At 53.8% G+C, this 25632-nt stretch overlaps 1 protein-coding gene across 2 annotated transcripts; it reads left to right on the forward strand.

Moving 5' to 3' along the window:
- The first annotated feature begins 681 nt into the window (after positions 1-681).
- Positions 682-19612, forward strand: GGT7 (gamma-glutamyltransferase 7). Of its 2 annotated transcripts, none has more exons than XM_058036277.1 (15): positions 682-912; positions 3674-3900; positions 5360-5511; positions 6709-6823; positions 7330-7397; positions 8102-8175; positions 8611-8804; positions 10810-10897; positions 11903-12030; positions 14357-14445; positions 15216-15359; positions 15944-16061; positions 16561-16698; positions 18030-18129; positions 19047-19612. In XM_058036277.1, exons 1-15 carry the CDS (start codon positions 735-737, stop codon positions 19208-19210), a joined length of 1977 nt encoding a protein of 658 aa, XP_057892260.1. In that variant the 5' UTR covers positions 682-734; the 3' UTR covers positions 19211-19612. The 2 variants fall into 2 exon arrangements, with proteins under 2 accessions (XP_057892260.1, XP_057892261.1); XM_058036278.1 differs by lacking the exon at positions 682-912 and adding an exon at positions 2138-3156.
- The last annotated feature ends 6020 nt before the right edge of the window (positions 19613-25632 follow it).

Raw genomic sequence — 25632 nt, forward strand, 5'->3', positions numbered from 1 at the left:
GCTCCCCGTGCTGCCCAGTAGCCTCAGCCCCTCCTGATACCTGTGCTGGTGCTGCTGGAGCCAGGAGCCGCCAGGGCCAGGTGAGCCTGGCCAGCTGCACCTGCAAAGGGCACCCAAACCCCTGTGCTGCAGCGGCGTCCCGCTCTCATCCCCGAGGGCCACAAGCCACAGAGCAGGCAGCGATGGAAGGCAGAGCAGAAACCCGCCCGCTCGGCGGCAATGTCACAGCATCTCCTGCCGAGGGTCCCACTGGGCGCTGGTGGCCCTTGCCCCGTGACAAGGGGTGACACGTGAGCCCCCTGCTCCGGGCTGGCTGTGGCAGCGACATGTGGTCCATGCACATCCCCTGCAAAACGCTTCCAGCCTTCTGGGGGCGGACGGAGGAATCTCAGATCCAGCTCCCCGGAGGCCTGGCCCGGAACCCGCCCGGTGCGGCGCGGCCGGGACGGATCCCCCTGTGTGGGTCAGGGGAGCTCGGGCCATGGAGCGGCCCCGGCTGGAGCGGGGCCCGGCCCCTCCCCGCCTGCCCGTGCCGCCTGTCGGTGCCGGCTGCCGGAGCGGAGCGGCCCCAGCGCCGGGAGGAGCCGCCCCTGAGCCCGGCCCCTTCCGGCGGCGCCGCCCGGCCGGCGCGGGGGGCTCCGTTTGACGGGGAGCTGTGGGCCCGGCCCGGCTGTGGGTCCCGGCTCGGCTCGAGTGTCCCGGCTCGGCGTGACCCGGTTCGGGGTGAGCCGGCGATGGCAGTGCCCGAGGCGGTGCCGGGCCGGCAGCGGGCTCTGGCCGCCGGCTCGCCCGTGGACTACATGAGCATCACCAGCTTCCCGCGGCTGCCCGAGGAGGAGCCGAGCGGCGCGGCCGAGAGCGGCCTCCGCGCCCGCAAGGAGGAGGACGCGTTCCTGGGCGAGCAGGACACGGGTGAGGGGCGGCGGCAGAGCCCGCCCGCGGCCCCCGGCACCCCCGGCCCTCGGCCCCGCGCCCGCAGCGGCGCTCCCCGGCTCCCGCCGTCCCTGCGCCCCGGCCCCGCCTTCACCCCGAGGCACGGAAGGCGGCCAGAGATGCGGGGGCTCGGCACAGAGCTCCCAGGGCAGCCTGGAATGTGCTCTCCCACAGCCTGCTCGGCCTTCCGGCCTGGACCACTTGTGCGTGGCCTTCTTGCATGCTCCTTGAGCGGCTCTCCACCTGGGATGCTCCTTGAGCATCTCCCCGCCCTGGGGTGCTCCTTGCACATCCCTCAGCTCGGGATGCTTCATCCCTCCGGTGCTCAGCTGGAATAAAGTCAGGTGATCGTTTGATCTGTGAGAAAATCCTCTGCCTATTTTTAACTGATTGCTTCTTCCTCCATAGTTGAGAGAGATGCTGTTTCTCCCCCGTGTCGTGTTTCTTCTGGCGGTGTTGCCCTTCCCCCTGGGGCTGGTTCCCAGTCTCGGTGCCTGTCAGTCCCCAAGCCCGTGTTTGCACAGCCCCAGGCTCCCCTTGCCCTGTGCCCTGTCCCGCCATGCCCACGGGTGAAGCTCCCATTGCCCATTCCCACCCTGTGCTCTCCCGACCATCGAGGCAAAGCCGCTGCCTGCACAGTGTGGGAACAGCTCTCTCCTGGCAGCACGAGGCCTTTTGTCACACAGACAGAATCTGGTGCAGTTTTGGCAGTGCCGATGCCTGCAGGTGGGGTGGCTGGAGAAGAGAGCTGCTGCTCTCCTGACACTTGTTGCAGGAGCACCTGCAGAGCTCACCAGCAGCTCCAGTCTCTGCTGTCTCCTCTGCAGCAGCTCCAGACCTGAGGTGGCTCTGGTTCTCCAGGGCTCCCACATAAAGCCACGAGTCCTTCATGGCCCACAGAAGCCAAGTGGGATTTGGTGGCTTCTTTTTCAAAGCGTGCACATTGGTGTTGGGATGGGCAGCTGTGCACTGGCTATGCAGGCTGCTTCTGATCCCAAGTAACCCCTTCCAGCTGCTCCCATCCCCACACCACAGCTCTGCTGTCCCTGTGCAACACCAGTTGTCACAGAGACTAAAAACAGGATGTCTGTGGCAGAGAATGGAGGTGCTGCATGGTGGGAGGGCTGTGGTCTGCCCTCTTCTACAGTTGCTTCCTAGGTATTCGTGTCCCCCTCATGCTGGGCTGGCCTGTCACCAGAGCAGAGGGATGGTGTCCTGGAGTCCTGCTCACTCCTCACTGTTTCCCTGCAGGTGGGACTGGGGCCTCACTCGAGTGTGCCAGGGGCTGTGTGTGACATTGTGACATCCCACCCCAATGGCAGCCCCTGCCAGGCCGGTTGTGGCCCCCACTGAGGCCACCAGCCAGTTCTCCTGCTCAGTCCAGCTCACTTGGACCAGAAGAGCCCATGAGGGGCTCAGCGTGTGCTCAGAGGCTCAGGCTGCAAAAGCTGAGCCTTTCCCAGTCCCACTCCTAAACCACCACAGCACAAATGAGATTAAATTCCCTCTGAGGGGATTTCCTGGCTGTGGGAATTTACTCCTGGTTGCAGCATCACTGAAATTAAAACTCCTTCCCTCCCTGGCCTCAGGAGAGCTGCAGCCAGGTCAGGTTAATGCCTGGCTGGGCTGGCAGTGCCCAGGGTGGTACCCAGCACCTGCCAGAGCAGACAGGCAGGCAGTTAATGGGGGATGTGGGCTTTCCTGCTCGCTCCCCTTACCTTTTCCAAGCCCAGGAAACATCTGTATGGAGGGACAAGCTTCTCATCTTGTCTTTTCCACTTGGTGCCTCTTCTTCCACTATGGATGCACAGAGTACTGCAGCCCCTGAAAAAAATTCCTCCAGGAGCCCTGGATGATGCCCTGAGCTGCTGGGTCCCCTTCAGAGCCCATGAGGGATGGGCACAACCTCACAGCTGCCCCAGCAGCTCCACGTGCCTGGCAGCGCCGGGACAGGCAGGGCATCCTCAGCCGGTGGCCTCCCAGCACAAGGGCAGCAGCTGACACTCACAGACATTCAAGGCATCTTTCAGAGCAAAAAAGAGACTTTTTCATCCTGCTGAGGCCCAGCAAACTCCTGCCCCACTGCTTTGCCATCTTGAAGCTGGGTGTCCAGTGTGTGGCTTCATTTCACAGTGGGCCTCATCTGCCAGAGGAAGCAAGGAATTAAAGCAGAGTCCTTCCTGCAGAGGAGTCAGTGGATGTTCCAGGGCCTCCGGTTTGCAGGTTTGCTCCTCCCTGTCCTCGCTTCCCTAGAGGGATTTTCTCTTCCCAGGCCAAATGTTTCGCTTTATCTCTGTTTTGCTCAGGTGCTTTAGCTCAATCACAGCTCCGAGTTAAGCTGCTGCATCTTTTTCCATATCTTTAATTTCCTCTTCTTCAGTCCTGCTGCATTTCAAAGACCTATTTGCTGTGTTAAGAACCCCTCCAAATGGAGCGTAAGAGTGGGCCTGTCACTAAAGGCTGATGAATAGACTGAAATGGAGTAAAAATTCAAGGGTTTCTTGTCTCTCTTAATCTCCAGGGAAGTCAGTTTGGAATAACCAGAGCTAAAGAAAGGGATCAGCAGAATGACTCAAAGCAGTATCTGAGCCAGAAAGGCTCCTTATGGCTGGGATCAATAGGGAAGGTGATAGCCGTGCTGGAAGGGGCTCAGTGTAATGTTAGTGCTGGGTAAACACTGCAATAAGAGCCCCAAGTTGCTCAATAACTCACACCTGTTTTCTCCCTGTTGCCCACAAAGACCCAGAGTCCTTCCTGAAGTCCGCGCGCCTGCAGCGCCTGCCCTCGTCCTCCTCGGAGATGGGGAGCCAGGACGTGTCCCCTCTGCAGGAGACCAGCAAGGACCCCTTCTCAGGAGACTGCAGCTGCCGCCAGGACGGGCTCACCGTCATCATCACCGCCTGCCTGACCTTCGCCACGGGCGTCACCGTGGCCCTCATCATGCAGATCTATTTTGGGGACCCTCAGGTAAGACAAAACTGTGGCTTTGCGGTTGGGCTTTGGCTCCAAAGATGGGAGAGCTCCCTGACTTTCCTCCTGGTCACAAGTTCAGCAAGGGAAGTACTGGGGAGCCATGGCTGGTGTCAGTGAGGCCCCGGGTGCTCAGTCTCCCCCTGGTTCCACCCCAAATTGGCTTGAAAGGCGTTTCCTGCACCTGGAGGTTGTGCTTGGAGAGCCGAGCCAGACTCAGAGCTTGCCCCATGGCCAGGTGTGGGGGGCTGTGTCAGGCAGGTTTGGGGGTGCTGCTGGGGGGGAACAGAAAACCCCACTGCTGTGACTGCAGCTGTGGTTTGAACCAGATGGGAATGCTTTCAGGAAATAATCCTTAGTTAAACAGTAGGCATCTTGTCCACGTGGACAGAGTTTTATGGATTATGGGCATACATGCCCAGATTCACCTCTGGAAGATTCATCCAGGACTAAGCAGGGCAATAGCTGAAAACAGAGGTGAACCTCCTGCTAATCTGTCCCACGGCCCAGTGCTAGATTGCACAGCCAAGGCAGTATGGCCACAGGATTGGATCCTCCTGCAGAACCTCTGCCAGGGTCACAGTCAGCCAGGAGTCACCATCATCATCTCCACATGTAGCCATGGCCTTTCTGTCTTTTCATGTCCCCAGGCCAGCCTGGCTCTTGTTGAGATGCTGCAATTTGTGCCATAGGGACAAAATCAACTCTCTAAAATATGGCACTGTCACTCGTGCACCAGGGTTGGGGCAGGAACAGATGAGAGGCAGGATGGTAGCAAAGGCAAAGAAGGCTTTATTCAAAAGAACCGTGGGGTTTTTATGGAGTGGTATGATAGATTCTATTCTATTGGCTAACTGACAGAAACGTCTTTCTCATACTGTCCTTGAGAGGAACAGAAAAATAAAGTAGAAAAACAGCACCTGCAAATTGTTTATAGTCAACAGGTTATAGCATCTTTCTAGCTCCCTAAAATTTCTCACAAGCTGCTGTGAGAAATGCTTGCCATTTCTCTCTCTCTGTCCCATGGCATCCACAATGGCACTGCATTAGCACAGCTCTGGCACAAGGATGAGAACACGCTGTGGTCCTGGGGCCCTGCTGCATTCTTTACAGCTGTATCCCCATTCCTGGTGACTGCCTGGCTGCAGCACAGGGACAGCTCTGGGCTGGTGAGGGGCAGAGGGAGACGTGGCCCCAGCCTGGCACACAAAGTGTGGAAAGCTGTCTGAACCGGTGGCCGTGGCTGCCGGGCATGTGCCAAGGGATGCACGGTGCCCACTGGCATTGGTTGGATCAGCCTCAGGCCTCAGGTGGCACACGGGTGGGTTTGCACAGAGGCGGGCAGCAGCAGCAGTGCCCGGCAGGAGCAGCAGTGCCCGGCAGGAGCAGCAGTGCCCTGCAGCAGCAGCAGTGCCCGGCAGCAGCAGCAGTGCCAGCTGTGCCCTCTGTCCCGCAGCTGTTCCACCGCGGCGCCGTGGTGACGGACGCGGCGCGCTGCACGGCGCTGGGCACACACGTGCTGGCCCGGCACGGCTCCTCGGTGGACGCCGCCATCGCCTCGGCCCTGTGCGCCGGCATCGTCAACCCGCACAGCTCGGGGCTGGGAGGGTAAGTGTGGGGCACTCCCCCTCTGCTCCTGGCCTCGGCGGTCCCCAAGGGAGGGGCTTCATGGAATCCCGGAATGGTTTGGGGTGGCGAGGCCTTAAAGCCAATCCAGTGCCGCCCCCTGCCATGGGCAGGGACACCTCCCACTATCCCAGGGTGCTCCAAGCCCCGTCCAGCCTGGCCTTGGGCACTGCCAGGGATGAGGCAGCCAGCACCAGTGCCTGGTTCCCCTACCTCCTCCTCAGACAGAGGAATATTTCTTCCAAATACCTGATGTAAACCTGCCCTCTGTCAGTGTAAAGCCATTCCCTCTTGTTCTGTCACCATCTGCCCTTGAAAAAAGTCCCTCTGCAGCTGAGAAATGCCTCCATGGCAGTGCCAGGCTCAGGGTGTGGTGCCAGGGCTGTGACATGAGGCAGTGGATGTGTCCACATCTGTCACGGTGACCCTTCTGTGCTCCATGCTGTCTGCACAGGACAGAAGCCCCAGGCAGGGAATTGTTTCTGCTGAAGTGGTTGCAGGGAGCCCCCGAGCCCCAGGCTGGAGAGGGCTGGTGAGGGGCACAGGGAGACATGGCCCCCAGGCAGGGGAGCTGTGCCAGCAGCTACAAACAGCCTGGGCTCAGCCCCAGTGCTTTCAGAGCCCGAGCTCTGCCTTCCCCAAGCTCTGCTCCTGGGGCCAAGGGCTGAGCCCAGCTCCAGGACGCTGCCAGGGAGGGGTGTCCTTCTCCAGCCCTCATTCCCAGGGTGGCATCCAGGTGAGCCTGCTGCTCCTGGCTCTGCAGGAGGGCTCAGCAGCCTTGTATAAACCCAAGCCACCTGATCACCGCTCCAGCTGCACCGCCCATTGCTGCTGTAAGCAAACACCGTCTTTTGTTGCAAAACCGCTCAGATTAGAAAGAAAATCCCAGATGGTCCCAGCCTGGCAGTGGAACAGAGCCATGGCTGCATGACCAGGCAGGCAGGGACTGCTCCAGCCTCACCAGGCTCAGCACAGGGCTGCCTGCGTCCCACACCAACCCTGCCTTGGCTGTCCTGGCGTGTGCCCTAGGCAAGGCCAGCAGCATTCGCTGCTGCTCCGGCCACCTGGTGGCCCTGCTGGGGCGGGTGGCCTGGCACAGCGCCCCTTGTGTCACCGGCCGTGCCCTCGGTGCCCCCGAGCCGTGCGGCCGTGCCGCGCCCTGAGCCCGTCTCGCCGCAGGGGCGGGGTGATGCTGCTCCACGACATCCGCAAGAACAGGAGCTGGGTGATCGACTTCCGTGAGGTGGCTCCGCTGGGCACCCCGCTGGAACGGGACCTGCAGCAGGACACCAAGGTGAGAACCTGTCCCGCAGCCATTGTCTCCAATCCAACTCTCCTCCCTCCAACTTGCGGGCTGAGGGGCAGATGCCCGGCAAAGCTGCAAGAGGTCTCTCTCATCATGGGAGATCCTGGGCCCTGCAGACATGAGGAATCTAGGGAAAAACTTCTTTATCAGCCCCGGAATGCCTGCAGAGGTTTGGGGAATAAAGAGGTGCATCTCTGTGGCACCAGGGTGCTGGGAGGACCAGAGCCCCAGGAAGGAGCATAAGCCCAGGTTGTTCTGCTGAGTTCTCTCTCCTGACCAAACTGGGTTGAGAACAAGATTGAATTTGCCTCTCTCCTTCCAAAACCTTTTATTCCATAGTAAAGTGTGTTGCTACAGACTCTTCCCGTCAACTAACTATGCAGATAATTCCAAAGTAAACATGATTTGCACCTCCCCCTGCAATTGGGGTTCGTGTCCCATGTCGTCATGGAAAGGAGACTACTCTCTTCCTTTTTGTCCTTCCTGTTTTGCAGCCAGGTCTGCTCGTAGGGGTGCCAGGCATGATCCTAGGAATGCACCAGGCACACCAGTTACATGGCAGGTAAGACATGAGGCTGGCACAGGCTGTGCCCTGGGGTCCCTGTGGGAAGCTGGGACCACATGAGCCCTTGCCATCAGACCATGTTCTCTGCCACCAGTCAAAACCATCAGCAAAGAGGTACTTAGAGGCTTGTGTTGAAAGAGAGTTGTGTTTATTTTTTTTGCTATTTCTTGTACAAAAGATAAAATTCTGCAAAGTGAACTGTTGGCTAAGAAGATGTACAGTGAATGTTCTGTTAGAGCTGCAGCACATGGCCCTGAATGTCTGTGCATTTTCATTGTCTCTTGAGCTGCACCCCAAGAGGTGTGCCTGTCCTTGGTGCTCTGTTGGGATACAGAGGGATCTGAATGACTTGCTCACCACCAGAGCCTGGCTTGAGCTCTTGATGCTGGCACAGCCCTTCCCCATTCATGCACTGCCATTCCTCTCTGGGGTACATCCTGGAGCACTGACATGATCCTGTTAAGGAGAAACACTGAAATCTCAGTGCTCCTTTTGGCCACTGCTGGTCCCACAGCCTGGTGTCCCAGGAGCCCCTGAGTGCAGAGCCAAGCCCTGTGCCAGCCCCCCAGCACCCTGCCCCACTGCACCCCACAGCCTGGTGTCCCAGGAGCCCTGCCTGCAGAGCCAAGCCCTGTGCCAGCCCCCCTGCCCCACTGCAGCCCCCCAGGGCCCGTTTCTCCTTGTCCTCTCTCCCTTGGCAGGCTCCCCTGGTCCGAGCTGCTGGGCCTCACGGCCGATGTTGCCCAGAATGGCTTTAATGTCACACATGACCTGGGTGAGTACCTGATGGGCAGCTCAGGGCAGTGCACTGTGCAAGGCAGCTGGGGATGCAGGGGGTTAGTCATGGGAAATCAGGGCTTTGTGAACATGGAGATTGGATGCTGTTGGGAGCTGAGCAATGTGTGAGCCACAGTCTGCCAGGGACAGCGTGGTAGTGGCTAAACAGGAGCCCTTTGCCATGGCTGGGCAGAGCCAGGGCAGACAAACCACACTGGGCAGTGCCCAGGGCCAGGCAGGGAAGGGTTTGGGGTTTCTTTGGGTTTCTTTCCCAGTTCCCAAGGACCAATGGTCCAGCTCCCCTCTAGTTTTGCAATAGGGCCAGAGGCAGCAGCAGGTTTCCAACATCCCCATCAGGTGCACAGTGACTGCAGGTCCTTTGTGCCTTCCTGAGCCCTGCTTTCTCTGGATGTCCTTCCCCTTGTCACTGCAGCCAGAGCCCTGAGTGAGCTGAAGGAGCTGAACCTGTCGGAGCGGTTCCAGGAGCTGTTCCTGCCCGGGGGGCAGCCCCTGCTGCCCGGGATGTTCGTGCGGCGCCTGGACCTGGCGGCCGTGCTGCAGCTGCTGGGGGCACAAGGGGTGGCAGCCTTCTACAGCGGGAACTTGACCCAGGAGATGGTCTCTGAGGTGAGCCAGGACTGCCCCTGGCACCTGCCAGCCTGGGGCTGCCACCTGCTTAAGGTGACAAACTAGAGACAAGCCGAGTGCCAGCACAATGATGGGGACAGATGCCTCCTTTTCCTTTCCTGTCCCTGCAGTGGTGGCAGTACTGACACACAGGCCATTCCCACAGTCTACAGAAGTGAAACCTCCATTTCCTCTATAACCAGGACAGTCTGTGAGGAAAACAAAAATCATTTTGGGCTCTGTTCACTTGGGTGACAAAGCCTTTTCCCCCAGGACAAGAAGCTGTTGAGAAACAAATTGCTGTGGTTAATGGGACTGTAGGATACAGACTTCAGGAAGATGGTTTAAAAAAAACCCTGAGTCTTGTGAGCAGAGGATTAGAAAGGTTTGGTCCCACTTGGGGTTGCCCTAGTTTAACTCCTGTTAGAGGTGCTCTGGAAAAAATATCAGAACAGACAAAGTAATGCTGGTGAAAAAAGTCCCCAACAAACCATAGCAACTTTTATATCTGTGTGGCTGCACTAGGGGTAGTTGGAGCACCATTTTATTGTGCCACCATGGCTCAAGTGGTGCTCCTTTAATAGCTCATCAAGAATCTGGAATGTGTTCATTCCACTCAAGCCTCTGACATCTGTGGGCTCTGTGTTTGGAAATCTACAGTTCACCTGAACTACAGCAGAGGTGAAGGATGAGAGCAGGAGGAGTCCCAAGCTTGTGAGCATCTCCACAGCTAAACCCTGCTTTGTCACTGTGTTTCCCTGACCTGGGGGCTGCCACAGGGAAGCACAAATTCCCTCTGGAGGAGCAAGGCCCAGGGTTGCCACATCAAAGATCCTGACAAGCTCTGGGATCCAGTGCACAATTCCACCTTTGGCTGCAGAGCAAAGTGCTGCCTTCACAAAGTGGTTATTGTTCCAGCACAGGGGGGGCATCCATCTGGTGCAATCAACAGCTCCAAAACACCCACTCTTTGCTTCCAGGCACAGGTGCAAAACAGTGCTCTCTTGGGAATTTGGGATGTCTGCAGAGTGTGGCTGACTGGGGCTTCTTCCCCTTTCTCTGCTCCTGGTGCCCCATTCCCACTGGCTGGGCCTGGGGAGCCAGGTCCTGGCTCAGCACAGCCCTGGGCTCCCACCAGCCTTTTCTCTGGGAAGGAAACAGGGATCCCAAGTAGGAGAGACAGCTTTAGCAGCTTTGGGGTTGCTTGACATTCTGGCCCCACAGCATGCCCTGCATCAGCTGTCCTGCTCCAGTGATTCATTCGGTTTGGCCAGGGGAGTTTTCCTGCCAAGGGAGCCAGCTGGGTTAGAGATCAGAGCATGCAGGCATCCCAACAATCCCACCTTCTCCCTGAGGGCATTGTCCAGACACTCCTGGAGCTCTGGCAGCCTTGGGGCCATGCCCATCCCCTGATACCCTCTGATAGTCCTCCCTCGTGTCCATCCTGACTCAGCCACAGAAGACCTGCAGTGGAGAGGATGGCCCATCTTTCCTGAGCCAGCCCTGGTACATTGGACCTCTGACAGGAATCTTACAGGAAGACCAAGGCTACAGCAGACCCACTGTCAGATGAAATAATTTCAGATAGGGTGAGAACAGTGATTTTTTTAGTTGATATTTCTAGTGATGGCCACCTGCTACACCCAGCTCTTTGTCTCCTGGCCCCACAGTCCTGGCAGTATTCAGTGCCCTTTAACACACTCCTGTTTGCCAGCCAGGGCAGGGAGGCTGCAGGGCAGGGCCAATCCCCAGGGCCCCAATTCCTGGGCAGACAGAGTGTCCTGGGAGCACCCTTGGGGTGGGTGAGCTTTGGGAGGGGAGTGCAGGGCACCCTGCCATGCTGAACAGTGAGCCAGGTGCCAGGGCTGTGAGAGCACAGATTTCCAGGGTACCTGAGGAGCCTGGCCCCTGCTCAGGGATCCCAGTGGGGTGTTTGAGGTGAGGGTGTGATGCACACAGAGCCTTGGCCAGGCTGCTCAGGGTGCTCTGCTCTGCTCTCGTGCAGGTCCACAGCCACGGAGGAGTCCTGGTGGAGGAGGATTTCAGCAATTACAGTGTCACTGTGGAGGAGCCTGTGCACACAACCTATCGAGGTACACCCTCACCCTGCAGCCAGGCAGCTCCAGGGGAAGCTTTTCTTCACCTTGCAAGGGGTGGCAACAGCATTGAGCAGGAGTTGAAGTCAAAGCTGTGCTGAAATGCTGCAGAAAGCCTTCCAGGCAGTTTCCTGCTATTTCCTGCTGACACTGATGCATCATGGGTGGCTCAGGAGATTTTCAGTACTTTGAAATGTTTTTTCCCTTGGAAGTTTAAAGATGCAACATGGTAATATCTTCATGCAACATCTCAATAGAAGCTGGACCTACAGCTGAAAGCAGTTCCCAAAGGGGAAAAAGCTAACTTTATGCAAGAAGTTTCTAAAATGTCAATATTTTCTAGCAGTCCCTGTATTTACCCTCCTTATAGCTGTAATGTTGCAAATTTTTTAGGTAGCCTTCCAGTATGTAAAAGAGGTTTATAAAAAAATGAGGGAAAGTGACTTTTAGCATGGGCAGAGAGTGACAGGACAAGGGGAATGATTTCAGACTGAAGAGAAGAGATTTAGAATAGATGTTAGGAAGCAACCTCTCCCTGTGAGGGAGGTGAAGCCCTGGCACAGGGCCCAGAGCAGCTGTGGCTGCCCCTGGATCCCTGGCAGTGCCCAAGGCCAGGCTGGACAGGGCTTGAAGCAACCTGGGACAGTGAAAGGTGTCCCTGCCCAGGGCAGGGGGTGGCCCTGGATGGGCTTTAAGGTCCCTTCCCACCCAAACCATTCTGGTTTTTTACAATTCCATCTCCATTCCTCCATACTGCAGTCTGGAAACCAATGGCCAACCAAGGAGAACTGAATTTCAGAAGTAAAAAAGCATCCCTGTTTGGGCTTCCTTCATGAAGAAAGAGAAAGATACACCAGGGATGTTCTGGGAAACCCTTCTCAAATCATGTTGCTCTCTGATTTCCCCTTGAATCAGAAGGGTTTCCCTGCCCTCATGGATGAGTGCTCTCTCTGGATGGTGTCTGACAAAAGCAGCTTCATTCCTCTTCTCTTCCCTCCACAGGGCACCTGGTTTTCACCCCCCCACCTCCACACGCAGGTCCTGCACTGATCTCAGCACTGAACATCCTCGAGGGCTTTAACATCACAAGGCAAGGATCCAGAGGGAATATCTTGCACTGGATGGTGGAGGTAAGAGGAGGTTCAACATTTGGCTGAATTGCTTGTGCTGCTAGTGAATGATTTATTTATTTTGTGGTTGTACAAAAATGTTTGTATGTTATTCCCAGAGGAGAGTGAGCAAATAGACTGCTAAGGTGTAAAACTGAGCAGTGCTGCTGTCTCAGAGGCTGAGCTGGAGGATCTTACCTGCTTAGGAAGAGCTTTCTCAGAACAAATGGTGGCTTTGTCCATTCTTGTGTGCAGTCATGTCTGCAGAATGACCCCACAGCACCTGAGGGTGGTCCCATCAAGTTCCTCCACCTCTGAGCTCCAGTGGTCCTGGCCACTGCAGAGCACCTGAGGGCACTGCAAGGTGTGCTGCAGGAAAAGCCTCTGCACGGTGATGACAAGGAAAACCTACCCAACACTTCACATTTTTTAAAAAGTTTACATTTTTGCCCACCTCCTGATCGCTGAGGTCCAGAATTTTGCCAGTATTTAAGACTCTCCTGCCAAAACCTTGCAGCTTTCCAGGAGGCTGAGCAAGTGTTCTGTCTCCTGCTCTGTAAGCAGAGTTGTGATCTTAGATGTTCCACAGATGTGGTTTATGACTTGGGAATTTACAGATCCACAGCTGGGCTTTATCAGCTGGGAATTTTAGTTGAGGATTTAACTGCACCCTTGTAGCAGACAGGACAATGTGTGCTTGGAAGTGTCTCAGCAAAAATGCAGCAGCTGGAGATGTCACACACTGTGCAGAGGCACAGGAGGTTGACTCACCTGAGTCATTTTGAGCTCTCTTCAGGAAGCTTTGGGTGAGTCTATTTCCTCTGCCAAGAGTTTCACCTGCTGGTTATCCTGGAGCAGCAGCCTCCAGCTCCAAGGCAGCCACTTCAGGAGATGTGTCACCCTGATTGCCTGGGTCCCACAGCTCAGCATGGGGCTGAGGGGTTCAGTGCTAGGCCAGCTTCAGGCACTCAGCCCTGGGACAGCCAGGACCAGGGTTAAGAGCTCCTCAGGCTCTGGGGTGAACCTGCTCTGCTGTTCCATGGGGCTCTGGCCTGGCCTCCAAGCCCTTGTCCCCCTGACACAGGGTGGTCGGGACCCTGCTCCATGGGAATGCTGCCTGCTCCAGAGCTCTGCCACCTTCTGCTCCCCACACAGCTGGTACCCAAGGAGAGGCTGTTGCTGTGTGGCACATTCCAGAGCAGCAGCCACATCTCTCTGCAGGGGAACGGGCTGTTCTGGATGCTGGAATGAACATGGCCCAACCTGCAAGCTGAATGCTGAGTGTGTTTCTGCTCAGCCTTTCTCTCTCAGGGCTGGCTTGGCTGAGGAGCAGCTCTTTCTCTCCTCCTGGCTCTGCCCTGGCTATGCAGTGGTCCCAGGGCTGGATAAATCCTGTCATTTGAAATTGCATCTTCCCATTTCCAATGGACTGGCTCAGGCAGGGTTCTGCATGTCTGAGAAACCAGATCTTTTCCTCCTTTTGCACCATCATTCTCTGGTGTGTGCTGGGACTGATGCTTTCTTTGAAGCCCTTTGGATGGTTTACAGCCAGGAGCTGGGCAGCAGCTGGAGAGCAGAGCAGCTCATTTCTGCTCAGCACTGGCGCTGGGCCAGCAGAGCTGGGGTCCAGAGGCAGCACGAGCCCAGCACCTCTGTCCCACTGGGATTCAGTCCAGTCCCTGCTGTTGTTGTGGCCATTCAGGAATGGAAAGAGAAGGTAAATGGCATCCTGGAGACCCTGTGTGCCAGCTGGCAGTGAGGCTGAACCACTGAGCTGGACATCAGCTCCTGCCAGGGATGTTGCACTTGTGGCTTGCTATTGCCAGAGGGCAGGTTTAGAGGAGATATAGGGAAGAAATTCTTCCCTGTGAGAATGGTGAGCTGCTGGCAGAGGTTGCCCAGAGGAGCTGTGGCTACCACATCCCTCATAGCACTCAAGACCAGGCTAGAGAAACATGGGAAGGTGTCCCTGCCCATGGCAGGGGGATGGAATGTGGTGAGCTTTAAGGTCCTTTCCAACTCCAGCCATTCTGTGATTCTGTGGTTGTACAAATACTGCTGGATTCACTTGGCTCCTCCAGCACAGTTTGCCATGCTGGACTGAGGCTCCTTGGTTCCCATACCCACATGTGACAGCCCTTACTCTGAGGTATTCCCAGAACCCAGACTTCTGGTTATTTTTCTTCATAAGCTTTAGCCAACACACCAGGACACCAGATACCTCTTCTGGTTTGGAGTATTAGCAGCTGTATTTCCAGGGCAACATAAATGTTTTTCCTTTCCTTTCCTCTTCTCTCTTTTCCTCTCCTTCTCTTCCTCTTCTCCTTTCTTTCCTTTCTTTCTCTAGACACTAAAAATAGCCCTGAGTCTGGCAAGCAACCTGGGAGACCCATCTGGTGACGTGTCTGTCACTCACACAGCAGAAGGCATGGTGAGGTATGTCTGAGGAGGACAGGCAGGTGAAGTTGCAGGATGTGTGAGTTGGATATCGTTCCTGGCTGTGCTGTGCCCTGAGCTTTCTCTCCCTGTGTTTTATGAAGGAAAGGTCAGACCTGAGTGTCCTCCCAGGGCTCATTCTTTCACAAGGATCACAGCTGAGCACAGGCACAGGGCTCTGGGGATGGGTCACAGGATGTGCCCACTCAGAGGTTTCCTGGAGCCAGCTTGAGCTTGAGGGTTCCTCCCACTTTGCCACAACTCCGAACATTCCCTTTGAGTGGGTCAGACAGACAGACAGACAGCCATCCCTGTGGACATGGCCACACATGCCGCTTCTGCCTCTCCTGGCCCTCTGTGGGGCTGGGGGCCTTGCAGAACAGCCAGCTGTGCAGGAGAGGCCAGGCCTGGGCTTTGAGCACAGCTTCCACCTTGCCACCTCAGAGCCAGGCTGAGCCATGGCTGCTGTTTGGGCTGACTTGTCCCTCTGCTGGAGACTGCCGTTCAGCTGGGGTTGTCACCTTGGCCATCGAGAATGGCTTTACTCCTGGTGAGGGCAGACAGCCTTTGGGGACTCATGGCAGACTGAGTGCCTCTCTGTGCAGACTGAGCCACCCTGTCACCCCTTCCTACCTCGGGGTGATCCAAACCAGCCCCCTGTGCTTGGGCAGCCCCTCGGGACCCCCAGCCCCAGCTGTGTGAGACACCAGGACACACCCAGCTCCCCAGGCTCACAGCTTGCTTTCCTCTCTCCCTCCTCCTCGCTGAAGTAAATCAGAAGCCAATTCCCTGCGCCAGCTGATCAATGACTCCCAGTCCTTCCTGTCCATGCCTGCCTCCCCCCCGGAGAGCGAAACCGCTGCCAGCCAGGTCCTGGTCATGGGCCCTGATGATTTCATCGTCGCCGTGGTCAGGTGAAGGATGGGCCTCTTCCTGCTCTGCAGCTGGGGTGGGAGCAGGGAGGAGGGAGGGTGGGAGCAGACCTGCATCAGCCAGGTAAAGGATGGGCCTCTTCCTCCTCTGCAGCTCAGGTGGGAGCAGGGAGGAGGAGTAGGCTCAGCAGGACAGGGTGGGGGCAGGCCTGGATCAGCCATGCTGCTCTGTCCCAGTCAGCCCTGCAGCAGAACAATGGGAGAGTGGGGCTGAGATGTGTGGGCTGGAGCTGCTGCTCTGCCCTGGGCAGCCTTAGAGCCCTCTGGCTATGGAACTGCAGTGGCTGGACCTGCTCCCTGGGGAGGGGGTGGCAAATGTGGGACTGATGGAGGCAGATCCATCTCAGCAAGGGGAATCCTCAAACACGGGGAGGGACAGACTGCTGTGGCATAGCTGTGTCCTGCTCCCAAGTGCATTGGTCTCTCCTCAATCTCAGCAGCCCTAGAGAACCATCAAAGAATCTCTGTCAAGACAAGGTGGGACAGAAAATTGGAGCCCTGAAAGCCTTGAGGTGGACAAAAATCTCTGGAATGATTTTGATGAAATTTCCTGTGTTTCTTTTCAGCTCTTTGAATCGTCCCTTTGGCAGTGGAATAGTAACACCCTCTGGAATCCTCCTGAACAGCCAGATGTTGGACTTCTCCTGGCAAAATCAAACAATGAACCACTCCATTCCCAGGCCGGTAATGAATGGCATGACAAATTCTTTATTTACCTTTTCTTTTTCCAGTATAATTCTCATCTTCACAACAGGGGAACTATTTAATGCCTTATTAATAATAGAGATAACAGCCTGTGGAAAGCTGCTATTTGTCATTACATGAGCCCCTGAAAGTGAGAAAAGAGAGGGCTCCATGTCCATAAGTTATTGTTGCAATGCAAAATTATCAAACAACACTGCTACCTACTTTCCCTGCAGCCCAGATGCACTTTAAGTAACAACGTGGACTTGTATTAAGCAGTTTCTTCATGAATTGTTGCCTTTTACATTAAAAAGTAACAAGTAGCAGAAAAAAATGTCTTCAGGTCTTGGAAAGAAACAAATGCAGACCTGTGCTGGTGGCTTCCAGGGCTGCCTTGTGCATTGTAAAACCCTTTTCTTTGGAGAGGGTGAGCTCCACGTCCCTTCTGTGGGAGAGTTGGCTTGCTGACATTTTTGGTGCTACTTTTCCTCACCTGCAGCCCAACGCGGCTCAGCCCGGGAGGCGGCCGCGCTCCTTCCTGCTGCCCACCATCGTCAGGCCCTCGCAGGGCATGTGCGGCACCTACCTGAGCCTGGCAGCCAACCACGGCGACAGAGCCCTCAGCGGCATCGTGCAGGTCGGTGCCCCGTCCATCCTGGGCAGCTCTCGCTCCGGGCTGGGGAGGGTCCCCCCTTTCCCTTCCTGACTGGGTCAGAACTGGTGGCCACAGGTTACTGGTTCAAACTTTGGTGTCACCTATTGTGACACAGCTCTTGGCTGTCTTATCTCAATCAACTATCACTTCAGGGATCACGTCGGGGTCACCACTATTGTAACCATACTGTTATATTATTTCTAGAGTCCATACCTTCTGGCTGGTTTTCTCACATGCAGCTCTTTTCAGCAGTGTAGTTCCTTGTAGCTTCATCAGGGCTCCTCCAAGGCACTCAACTCAACTCAACCCAACCCAACCCACCCCCTTTTTATCCTAGTAGCCTTCATGAGCCACAGCTGCTGCCCAACTAAGGACTTCACAGCTGTAGCTCATCTAGAATAACTAGGACTGGGGCAAGGCCACTTATACAGTACATAGATATTACAGGGATTCCTACTACAGTCACCAGTTCCACACTTGGGTCATTTCAAATATCTAAGGGTTACCAGTTCACTGTTCTTGTACCTTTCCTGGTGGCACCACTCATAAGTGTAGAGGAGAAGCACTTTGGCAAAATCTATAATTCTAATGCCTGCTCAAAACTCATCTTAAGGATGATTAGGAAAAAAAGGAGTATTTTTTTTATTCAGCAAATTGCATTTTTTTATTCAGCAAATTGCAGGAAACTGGCAGCCCTTTAACCCTTTTCCACATGAAAAGCTCCTTTTAGGCCATTCCCAACTGAATTCTTCCAGCTCAACAATGAGTATAAATTGGGCAGTTCCTCATAATTTATGATTTGTAAGGAGGTGAAGGGCTTGCCAATAGCTTGATTGCTTGTACAGTGGTAATAATGGATTGCTGAAAAGAAAAGCCTGAGAAGGGCTCCCAGTTTCCTTACCTTTTGGAAAGCATTCTCCAGAGCAAAACCAAAGCCAAGAACTGCTTGCTAGTACTTTGTTTGGAGAAGTCACATGCTGAGCTTTTGGCTGTAACAAGCACTCCTTTAGAGCTTACATCATGTTCCAGACACACAACTCTGCTGCTTTAGCAGGAGCTGTGTGACAAAAAGCCCATGCTATCCTGAAAATGTCATGCTTTACAAACAACAGCATACAGGCCACATTCCAAGGACCTGTTAGTGTGTGCACAGCCCTGCAGCAGTTCATGCAGTTCAGTAAATGGTCCAAAATCTCCTTTGCCTGCTGCATGTGCAGATGCTGGAGCCACCAATTTTGGGCGATGTTCAGGAAATTGGCTTCTCCTATTCTCATAGCTTTTTTTATTACTGAGGATAATTTGTTCTCTTGCAGGTTTTGGTAAATGTTTTAACGCTTAACAAGAATCTGAGTGAAAGTTTGTCACTTGGTCGGCTTCACCCCCAGCTTCAGTCCAACACCTTGCAGGTTGACAGTGAGTATGGACACTGGGTGGGACACAAATGGGCACAAATCCAGCAAGTTTAGGAAAAGAGCAGGATTTCCATAGCACAGTGCAATGCAAGCACCACAGGTCACCATGTTCTAGGGTCCTCAGGGGTGTGGAGGGTTTTGGGGAACACAAAAATCAGAATTCAACATCTTCAAAGCTTGTGGCCTTTGCTGAGCCATGTCCCTTCCCTCTTGTCCTGGAAATGCTTCCTGACCCCTCTGGCACCACCTCTCCAAGCTCTTGCAGGTGCTTCTCCCCAACCCTTCCTCTGTCCAGCTCATCTCCTGGCAGTGGCCTTGTCCTGTCCTCCAGTCCTTCTGGAGATCAGATGCCATGGACAATATCCAACTCAGCAAGACTGCAGCCTCAACTTCACCCAGACACGGGCTCAAAGCTTCCTGCACTTTATTCCACTGACATAAATTATATTCCTTCACTTTTCAGTCCATGTCCCTTAATTCCAACAGCTGGGAAGAAGGCAAGGCTCATGGAAAGGGCTGAAAACACAGCATCAGTGCTGGCACTCTGCTGTCTGTACTGTCAGCTCTTGTCCTTGTTACTGTCAGTCTTGGTCTATTTGGTGCTTTTCACACTGCCCCAGACTTCACCAGAGCCAACCAGAAGTGAAATTTGGTTTCTCATTCCACACCAAATAGCCAAAGTTTCTGGGCTTTTCCCATTTCAGAGGAAAATCTAAATAGGATCTGTCCTGTGGTGTGCCCTGCAGACTTGGAAGTTAAAATGGAATTAAATCTGAAACTCCACAAGGTCCTAATTTGTGAGTTTGGACATTGTGAAGGAGCAGCAGGCAGGTTCCCCCACTGCAGGGAGGAGAACAGACCTTTGCATCAGGGGCAGCGCTGGTTTCAGTTACCAACTTTCTTTTCAAATCCCTGCAGGTGAGTTTCCTGAAGAAGATATTGCATTTCTTGTGGCCAGGGGCCATCAGGTGGATAAAGTCCCAGTGGTGTCCCTGGTGCACGGGGCCAGGAGAACCAACAGTTTCATCATTGGCCTGAAGGACCCCAGGAGTGCAGATGCTGCTGGAGCCACAATCTTGTAGCAGCTCCCAGGGCAGTGGGCTGTGGCAAGGCTGACACACAACCCTGTGATGTGCATGTTCTGCAGTGGCCCCTTCCCCAGCCCCCACACTGCTGGGAAGGTGTTCTGCCCTCCCCAGAGGAGCCAGCAGCAGCAACATTCAGCTCTCTTTTTATTTTTCAGTCCTTGGGCCTGGTTACAGGAGTGGCAGGAACACTTTTCTTTTGGCAGTCTTGCTAATCGTTCAGTCTTTCCAAAGCTCAGTTCTAGCCAGCATTTTACTTTTAGGGGTCAGGAACATGAGCAAGGGAAAAAACAGCTGCTGTTATTATTGATGGTGATTATCCTCATCTCCCTGTCTTTCCCAAGCTCCTTCTTTGCTTCCAGTGCAAGCCAGTAATTAATAGAGCCTGGTGGAATGTTTGTAGGAATATTGGGGAGTGCTCTAATGCTCCATCTGGGCCAGCTGATTTTTGCCAACGTGCAGCGTCCCAGGGAAGTTCCTGTGCCCACATCACTACCTACCTTGAATTCTGGCAGTAAATATTTTGAATCCAGTTGCTGCACAGACTCACTGGCAGGCTGATTTTGTAACCAGAGCAATGGTTTTCACCACCTCTAACAACTTCTTCCTCTAACAACTTGTGCACCCCCCAGTAGTTTTCTTACAGAGGTTTAACCTCCTCCCTGGTGAATTTCAGATTAATGGTAGCAGGTTTAACTTTCTTAGACACTCTTTGGAGATATTTTAGCAGTACTCCACAGTGAAAAACCACAGATCACAGACTGAAGACCACATGTAGAGCATTTAGGTGGGTTCAGAGCTTTTCTTCCACTGCATTATCTCAATCTGTTCCAAAACCCTGGGTCACTCCTACAGAGAGGCTTGGGAATTTCTGCTGGCTGAATGAATGGCTGTACCTTAGCTCTGTGTTTTAGTCCTAGTGAATCTATTGGAAAAGCTGAAGAGAGTGAGAGGAAAAGTAGAAACCAAACCAAACACTACTGAGATAATTTTCTGTCCACAGCATGTAGTGAAAATAAAAGAACGCTCTTGCATTTTGTGTCTGAAATTGAGAAGGGAAGAATACCCCAGCTGACATCTGTACCAGGTCATTCAGCCCACATTTGGACATTTCCTGTTCTTTTTGCTGGCTAGTTAGAGACACTTGGCACTGAAAAATCCAGAGATTGATCATTTTCTGCAGTCTAAAATGTCATGTTTTCCTTCATGGTGCAAATGCAGCCATGGCCACTGTACATATTATATATGTATGTCTGCTTATGGTTGTGTTGCTCTTTGATTTGGTGATGACACCACTCACCCTGTGGCTCCCTGTCTGGGCCACCTCTGGCACTGGAGGGCATGGGCTGGTTTTGGGGAGGTTGGGGCCACGGGGCAGATGATTGGACTGGATAATTGGACTGATTGTTCCTGGGCTGTGGCTCCAGAGCAGCCCAGTGCAGCACGTTGGGCTGTGTGGGAACAGAGGTGTTTCCATGCTCTGCTGGAGGGCAGCCACCCCTGAGGGAGCAGAGCAGCTCCCACTGACAGCACCATCAGCATTTCCTGATCCAAGTGCATCCATGCCCTCAGCTGGGACAGGGGAAGCACAATGTTCTATCTGTGACATGCTCTGTGCCACCAAGAAGAGACTTTCTTCACCACCGGGACACCAAATCTATTTATTTCTTTGTCTGTCATCAGCACTGGAGTTGGTCACTGACCAAGGATGGACAGATGTAAATGTGTCTTGGAGCAGAGCTCTTCAGGCTCTGTGGGAAGGCAAGGAGGCAGTTCTGTGGGTTGAACCTCTCTGGAGATGGTCTGGGGTTTTCTGCTCTGTCCCAGCCCTGATCTATCCCTTGGGCATGGAGGTTCTCTATGAGCAGCTGCAAAATATGTGATCGAGTCATTGTCAGTGCAGAACTTTGCATGAAATGTCACAAAACACTTTGAAAGATTAAATTCCTCCTTATTAACTGAATTCACCAACTTCTGATGCTGGATACCGTGTGTATGTTTGGGAGTAAAACACTTTGGTCTTGATTCAAAAGGGCACTCCTATATCCCAAATTACAATTTCACAGCAATTATCCAGAATCTTAAAATAAAGCATGTTCTGAAGTGTTCTGCTCAATCATGGCCTGCATTGCAAAAAAAAAAAGAGAAAATTGAAAATAATTGGAAGATGAGACCTATGCCCCTAGGTTTTAGCTAAGAGAAGTAAAGGTATTCCAAATAATTTCCTTTTTTCTTTTTCTGTTTAAAAGCAACATCAGTATAGCACAGATATATCCAACATGGACACCTTTAATCTGCTAATTGGCCCAGTGTCTCCAGTATTTTGAGCCCATCTGTTGTGATCTGATGAATTTAACATCTAATGAATTTAAGATCTGATAAATTTAACATGAGGCACCAAGAAATACCTGGTGTTTGCCTTGGTACAGGTGAGATGGGCACAGTGAAATAAAGGGCTGTATTGCAGAGATGTGTGTGTGTGTGCAGAGTACCTGTGCTGATTTCAGCCTGGCCCTTGTGGGCATCTGACAGCTCTGAAGCAGAATTTGTCCTGAAACTTTGTCATGGAAGCGTCAGTGAGGAGCTCAGAACACAAAATATAAAGGGCCTGGGGAAAACAAAAACGATTATAAAAGGAACAAAATAAACACAAACAAAGCAAATAAATTTTTAAAAGATGCCTTTACTAAACGTGACAAATGATGATCTGGAATGTGGCCGGCTTGTTTCTGCCCAGGTTTGCAGTGCTCCCCGTCAGTGTGTGCTGCTTTCACACGAGGATGAGCTGGAGCCAGGCTCTGCCATGGAGCTGCAGCAGTTTATTCTTGTTTTTCCCTCTCGAGCACGGGTGACAAACTGCCCTCTGGCCTTGGGCACTGCTGCTCACCTGGGCACAGCCCGAGGGGAGAGCAGGAGCCAGCCTGCCCTCCTGCAGCAGGATGAGGGTGAGGGTGAGGGTGAGGATGAGGGTGAGGATGAGGATGAGGATGCTCTGGCCTTTGGGCTGTGCCCTCCTGTTCCCTCAGTGTCCCATGTGTGCCCAGGCACGGAGCAGGGCCACAGCCAGTCCTGCTCCAGGCGGGGCAGGGATGATGGGCTGGGATGATAGGCTGGGATGATGGGCAGGGATGCTGGGCTGGGATGTTGGGCAGGGATGCTGGGCTGGGATGCTGGAAGGGATGCTGGGCTGGGATGCTGGGCTGGGATGTTGGGCAGGGATGCTGGGCTGGGATGCTGGAAGGGATGCTGGGCAGGGATGCTGGGCTGGGATGCTGGGCAGGGATGCTGGGCTGGGATGCTGGAAGGGATGCTGGGCTGGGATGATGGGCTGGGATGCCGGAAGGGTTGTTGGGCTGCCCGGGGCACCCGCAGTGCCCAGTCCATGCTGCCGTGGCCGGGCACAGGCCGAGGCACCCCCGGGCACGGCTGAGGGCAGCCCTGGGCACCGCTGCTCTGCCCGCCCTGCAGCAGCTCCGGCAGCGCGTGCTGCCCGAGCCCGGGGCACGGCCGGGGCAGGGCGGGCACGGAGCAGCCGCCGCTGGGCCAGCAGCGCCGGGTGCCCGTCCCAGGAGCGATGAGCGCCGTCCTGCAGCTCTGCAGTGTCACCTGAGGGGTCCCTCAGCTGGGGCAGCAAGTCTGGAAGTGCCACCGAGTGCGATCCAGCTGGGTCACCTCGTGGGTACCCGCTGGAGACTCTGCCCAGAGTCTGATCACCTCAGAGCCCCCTCCCGCTGCCCGGCCCGGCAGCGCTGCCCCGGGCACACAGGGGAGCCAGACTCGGCAAACACCCTGCGAGCAAACCTGCCTCGCTTCTATCAACACCCAAACCACGCACGGGTTGGTAAAGTTTTGCAAAGAATCGGACGGAGCAGGAAGAGCTCCTGTAGCCCCCAGGAGTTTCCAGTGGCTTTGGAAAGCTCTTCCATGGCTAAGTGATGGAAAGTGGCCCCCAGGCAGGGAAAGTGTGGAAAACGCCAATCACTTGTTTTTAAAATTTTAAAAGTTTAGTAGTAATAAAATGGTTATAAAAATAGTCATACAATGAGAGTAATAATAATTTGGACAATTTGAATTAGGACAATATGAGACAATAGAGACAAAGGGTTACAGACATCTGGGTACCTTTTCTGGACAGCACAAGCCCGAAAAAGGGCACCCATTAACAGAGGATTAACCCTTAAAAACAACAGCCTGTTGTATATTCATACACCTTATACATGATGCATAAATTCCATTCAAACACAGGATTCTGTCTGGGCAGTGTCAGCTTCTTCCTCTGAATCCTAACAGCACCTTCAAGGCGGGAAGAAGTTCATTTCTTCTGATAAGGGAGCAATAAATTATTTTTCTCTGAAAGATTTAGGTGTCCTGTGGCTGCTATCTCACTGCAAGTCTTTTCTTTAAAAAAAGCATCCTACATAGCATCATTTCTATTTTAAAATTTTTTATAACCTAAAAGTACATTTAACACATTACTTAAGAGAATTAACACAGCATTACTTTCTAACGCAACACATAAAATATTCACTTTAATATTTGCAAAAAGCCAATCATAAAATTGGCATTTTTCACAGAAAGGAAAGCTGTGCCAGGCAGAGCTGGTTTCAGAGAGGCAGGCGCCTGAAATGAAGCCCACTTGTGTGGAGGGCAGGTGGAGGAGGAGCAGCAAGGCCCTGACACGGGCTGCCCTCGGAGGGCTCAGCAGTGTCCCAGCACTCTGAGTGCAGATTGTCCTGGCAGGCTGGCCCTGGCTGCCTGTGGGGAGCATCCAGTGTTACAACAGCTCCTGGGCAGCCACGACCTTCACCCAGCAGGAGAGCTCCTGGCCCAGGCAGGAGTCCCCAGCCAGCAGGTGCCACCTTTCCATGTCCTCGGAGCACGGGGGGAGAGATGAACTCCTCTGCAGCCCTGCCCCACCTCTGCCCAGCTGCCCACCTCTCTTTCTCACCTCACTCACAGTTTAACAAAACGCCAGATCCAAAGTGAGAGTGACTGCAGTGCAACACATCTCCTTCCTTCTCTCCAAGTGAGCATTGTACTAGTGTTAGAGGGAAAATTATCTTGTTCAAGTCATTTTTCTGTGTAATACCTGTCATTTGAAAACACTGCCACATGAAAATGAGTGTGAATAAACCTACAGTTTTGATTGTCATGATATGAAATGCCTTTGTGTTCTGTTGTGGACAATGAGGCAGTTAAACACCTGTCTCTGCTGCAGGGAGCCCTCCTTCCCTGCAGGAGCTCTGGTCTCATTCTGTGTCATTGTTTTATAGCAAAGATTCAGCATCCCAAGCAAACTGAGGGTCTGCTCCTGCATGAGTTCCACAAACAGAATGACAAAAAAATTACAGAATAGTTTGGATTGGAGGGGACCTTAGAGACTATCCAGTTCCAGCAGGGACACCTTCCACTATCCCAGGCTGCTCCAGGCCCTGTCCAGCCTGGCCTTGGGCACTGCCAGGGATGGGGCACAGCTGCTCCTGTGTTGTTTGTGCTGTGCAGGGCCTGGGCAGACCCAGGCTGTGTAGTGAGCTCAGCCTGCAGCACACAGGGATGTGATGTGGCACGTCTGGAGCTGCCCTGTGTTTCTTCCCTCTTGCCCCTCCACATCCCGTTGTCCCTTTGTCCCTCTGCCAACGGGTGCCAAGGCCACCTGGGGGTCCTTCAACTGCCAGTGTCCAGCAGAGATGCCTCAAAAAGGTCTTTAGTTGTGCCCTGTCACCCTGGTGTCCCTTCAGCTCCCCTTCCCTTTTGCTTCCTTACCCTTGTGACAAGGCTATTCTAAGAGATTTGGGGTTGACTTTAATTATGTGGAGACTGAAGCAGTTCTGCTCTTTGCCAGCAGTGAGCAGAAGCACCAGAGGCCACGGGAAGCAGCGTGCTCTGAGAGTGAGGTGGATGTGAGAGGGCTTGTCTGCAAACTCCCTTTGTGATTAGGCACAGGAGAGTTGTCCCTGTGGGATCCCTCAATCCATCCCAGAGCAGAAAGTCAGAGCACTTGGAGGGCTTGAGAAGATCTTGGTGGGACCCCTCAGTATCGTGCTTCCAAGTTTTGGAGAATAGCATTTGGCTTGCTCTTGTTTGCTGAGGGATTTTGAGACGTGCCTGGTACTAATGTGCATAATACAGGTAAAACTAACCAAACCAAGAATCTGAGGGACAATCTGGCACAAGAACAGCAACAGGAGTGGGAAGTTCTGGAAGTTTTTTGGAAGCAGTGCTCTGATGTCTCTCTGTTGAGGTTGATTTTTGGGGAAGATGAAAATGGATAAGGAAGTTCAGTGCAGCTGGATTGAGAAGGGTCTCACGAAACAAGGAAAACATGAAGTCACTTGGGAAAGAAAGGTTAATTCTTGGTACTAAAGAAATTTCCACTCAGTTTCCCTGTGTTTCCAGCCAGTCCCAGCACCCAGGAGCAG

Source organism: Melospiza georgiana, chromosome 17, assembly GCF_028018845.1.
Source record: "Melospiza georgiana isolate bMelGeo1 chromosome 17, bMelGeo1.pri, whole genome shotgun sequence".
Lineage (NCBI taxonomy): Eukaryota > Metazoa > Chordata > Aves > Passeriformes > Passerellidae > Melospiza > Melospiza georgiana.